The sequence below is a fragment of the Dermacentor andersoni genome, chromosome 5, assembly GCF_023375885.2.
Source record: "Dermacentor andersoni chromosome 5, qqDerAnde1_hic_scaffold, whole genome shotgun sequence".
Classification (NCBI taxonomy): Eukaryota; Metazoa; Arthropoda; class Arachnida; order Ixodida; family Ixodidae; genus Dermacentor; species Dermacentor andersoni.
In genome coordinates, this window is record NC_092818.1 from 600,916 (window position 1) to 604,605 (window position 3,690).

The window sequence follows — 3,690 nt, forward strand, 5'->3', positions numbered from 1 at the left end:
TCTGTTTCTGGTGCAGTTTAAGCCAGTTGTTATTACTGTGTACTTGTGCAGTGTAGAACAGTTTTCTTAAACGATGCATGCCGTTACCTGTGATATATTATGATGCAAGAACAATGTGATCCAATATTTATTCCAACGTGTCTCTGATATGTTGCATAGTGTCTCTACTATTGAGTACTCATGATTCTCACACTTCTTCAATGTAGAGACTGTCGCATGTGATTTGTACATAAACAAGTGTATGTTGCAGGCTGAAATACAGAAAGGTGCAGTTTTCCTCTAGTGCTTTTATTTACATATCGCAACCACATTTCTAGTGCTAGCTTGCACTGTACAAATATTACTGTATAACATTGCTGAGTTCTGCTATATACAAGTGAGGTCACTTTGTGTAAATCTATCAACTGCTCGTGCGTGCACACACTTCGCGGGAGCCACAGCGTTTGACATGTCGGATGACCAGTTGGACGGCATTTTCGTCACTCGAAAGGAACTTTGCCGTTGTTGCGAGACAAAATGGTGGAGGACATAGAAGCTGCGCGTGCAACAGCACGTTCCATGGAGCGGAAGGTGTGACGTGCACTGTACATATTGGCTTCTGTGAGCTTCTCTGTGCTAGTAGAAAGTGAGGAGACAGGCGCTTATGTCCATCAATGCGTAAGGGGATACGAGTAAGAATCAGGCTACATGCATCTAGATGACGACAGTAGCAACAAGCAAATTGTGGCAGACACTTTGAATATGCACTTATTTTTAGCTTGCTTTCAATCTCATATGTCACCACTAATGATACTGTTTTACTTACTATAAATGCAGGCTTTACATAACGCTTCACTACACAACTTTTATGTACCCACCGTGGTTGCTCAGTGGCTATGGTGTTAGGCTGCTGAGCACGAGGGATCGAATCCCGGCCGCGGCGGCCGCATTTCGATGGGGGGTGAAATGCGAAAACGCGCGTGTACTTAGATTTAGGTGCACGTCAAAGAACCCCAGGTGGTCGAAATTTCCGGAGCCCTCCACTACGGCGTGCCGCATAATCAGAAAGTGGTTTTGGCACGTAAAACCTCGTAATTTAATTTTTTCAACAACTTTTACATTTCTCAACAAATCATGAATGCTTTGCATTACGCAGACATCAACTACAACTTAGCACGGGAAATGTATCTGCAATTTCACAGCATGAAATGCACAATGCAATTACTTAAAACTGTGTGCATGCACCTAGCGATGCTGACGCTGCTGTTGACGTTGCAGCTGCCGTCGCACACTCCTCAGATAACGCATGTGCTGCGTACGGGTTGTGCCAAACATGCCAATGACATTCTCGCGAACAGCCCGCCCTCTCAAGTAGTGCATTCTAGAGCCCGTGTTTCGGGGCAGACTGTGTGGCATGGGGTCGCCGTTATTGTCAAGCTCACTACTACTGCCGCTGCTGCTGTCGTCATCGCTGTCATCGCCTGATTCGTCGCCTTGAAAAAGGCGAAGGTTGTGCGACACAGCACATGCCGCGACAATTCTGGCTGCACGTTCCGGCTCGTAGAGGAGGGTGCGATATCGCTGAAGACAGCGGAAACGGCTCTTTAAGAGCCCAATGCACCTCTCCACTACGGAACGCATGGCGGCATGTGCTGTGTTGTACTGCCCCTCGGCTGTGTTCACTGGAGGATGGCCAGGAACCGAGGTCAGGAACCACGGCTCCAAGGGGTAGCCACTGTCACCTGCACAAAGATGGAAATAGTACATTGAGTACTCCGCTGACGAGAGGCAAGTTGTCAACTGAGGAAAGCTACAGCATCATTCAACAAAGGTAGACTTCAGGGTTGCAAGTCCCAAGTAAAAGCATGAGTTGAGCATGTCCATACCCGACACAAACTCTTAACCAATTTACAAGTGCACTACTCGGTGCCTGCCACAAACAAGAAATCAACACTTGTTGGTGCTATCAATGACAGTAGTAGCAGTAATGTGTGTTCATTTCTTCTGCTTCTGGCCGTCACTGGGTGCATGAAGCACTAATACGTGTTGCTTTCGTCAGCTCCTCGCAGACACATAATGTGCTTGTAACTTAACACTTCGGACATTGTCAATGGTGGCAGTCAATGTCTTAATTTTCTTTTTTTACTCCGGACTTACTCATGTTCTTGTGGTTTGGTTAAAAGTTTGGGTTGAAGCGGACATGGCGTTCTGCGCTGCTGAAGTGTGACTGCGCCAAAAAAAATGTTTTTTTCTCACCGAGGAGGTATTCCCCGGCATTCACGATGCGCCCCACTTGGAACCGCCGGCGCAACAATGTCGTGGTCCGACCCCGGTCGCAGAGGGTCCAAGGCCAAGATTTTCATGTTCGCGTCGCAGATCTGAGGTAAAACGTAAACCAGAGAAAGTGCCCGTTGGCGAGAGCAACGTAACTTTCAAAAAGGATCGCAGAAAACGTGAGTTTTACTTACGAACATGCAGTTGAGGGCGTAGTATCCCTTGCGGCATATGAACACAGCCTTGCGCTCACCCTTGGGTGCGATAATGGCTTTGAGGCTGCCGTCTACGCATCCGATGACGCCGGGGATAACGCCGCGCCGAAGGAAACCCTCCTTCACGGCTGCCTTTTCCTCGGCTGTCTTTGGAAAATGGACCCACTTGTTGCGGGCCCCTGCGTTCACGACAGCCTCTGCCACACGTCGCACGCACTCGCTCACAGTCGACTGCGACACACGGATCGTCTCCTCGCTCCCAAAGAACGCTTGCAAGCTCCCGGTAGCAAAGAAGCGCAGCGCACACAACACTTTCCGCTCCGCCGACAGTCCCGTCGCTCGCTCAGCTTCTAGTTCCCCCGCCAGTTCCTCGCACAACAACCGCACCATTGCCTTCGAGAGGCGAAAACGCAGCCGAAAATGGTCATCCGGCATGTCAGACGCGTCGTCTGGCTCTCCCTGTTCACGTCGGCGACGGCGAAGAGCCACGGCCATAGCGATCAGAGATGCCTTCGGAAACGACCCTGCCTCTGGCCGTGCCAAAAATTCGTGCCTTTTGCTCCGCATAATGAGTGCGTCAACGTCACGATGACGATTACAGTTTTTGCGAGGAGCTGACGAAAGCAACACGTATTAGTGCTTACTGCACCCAGTGACTGCCAGAAGCAGAAGAAATGAACACACATTACTGCTACTACTGTCATTGATTGCACCAACAAGTGTTGATTTCTTGTTAGTGGCAGGCACCGAGTAGTGCACTTGTAAATTGGTTAAGAGTTTGTGTCGGGTATGGACATGTTCAACTCATGCTTTTACTTGGGACTTGCAACCCTGAAGTATACCTTTGTTGAATGATGCTGTAGCTTTCCTCAGTTGACAACTTGCCTCTCGTCAGCGGAGTACTCAATGTACTATTTCCATCTTTGTGCAGGTGACAGTGGCTACCCCTTGGAGCCGTGGTTCCTGACCCCGGTTCCTGGCCGTCCTCCAGTGCACACAGCCGAGGGGCAGTACAACACAGCACATGCCGCCATGCGTTCCGTAGTGGAGAGGTGCATTGGGCTCTTAAAGAGCCGTTTCCGCTGTCTTCAGCGATATCGCACCCTCCTCTACGAGCCGGAACTTGCAGCCAGCATTGTCGCGGTATGTGCTGTGTTGCACAACCTTCGCCTTTCTGAAGGCGACGAATCAGGCGATGACAGCTGTGACGACAGCAGCAGCG

At 49.8% G+C, this 3,690-nt stretch overlaps 1 protein-coding gene across 1 annotated transcript; it reads right to left on the reverse strand.

Moving 5' to 3' along the window:
* Positions 1–1,630: 1,630 nt before the first annotated feature.
* On the reverse strand, positions 1,631–3,450 carry LOC129384568 (putative nuclease HARBI1). The gene is made up of 3 exons (XM_055070077.2): positions 2,448–3,450; positions 2,236–2,357; positions 1,631–1,721 (listed from the first exon to the last, which is right to left on the reverse strand). Exons 1-3 carry the CDS (start codon positions 3,033–3,035, stop codon positions 1,718–1,720), a joined length of 714 nt encoding a protein of 237 aa, XP_054926052.1. The 5' UTR covers positions 3,036–3,450; the 3' UTR covers positions 1,631–1,717.
* Between the last annotated feature and the right edge of the window lie 240 nt (positions 3,451–3,690).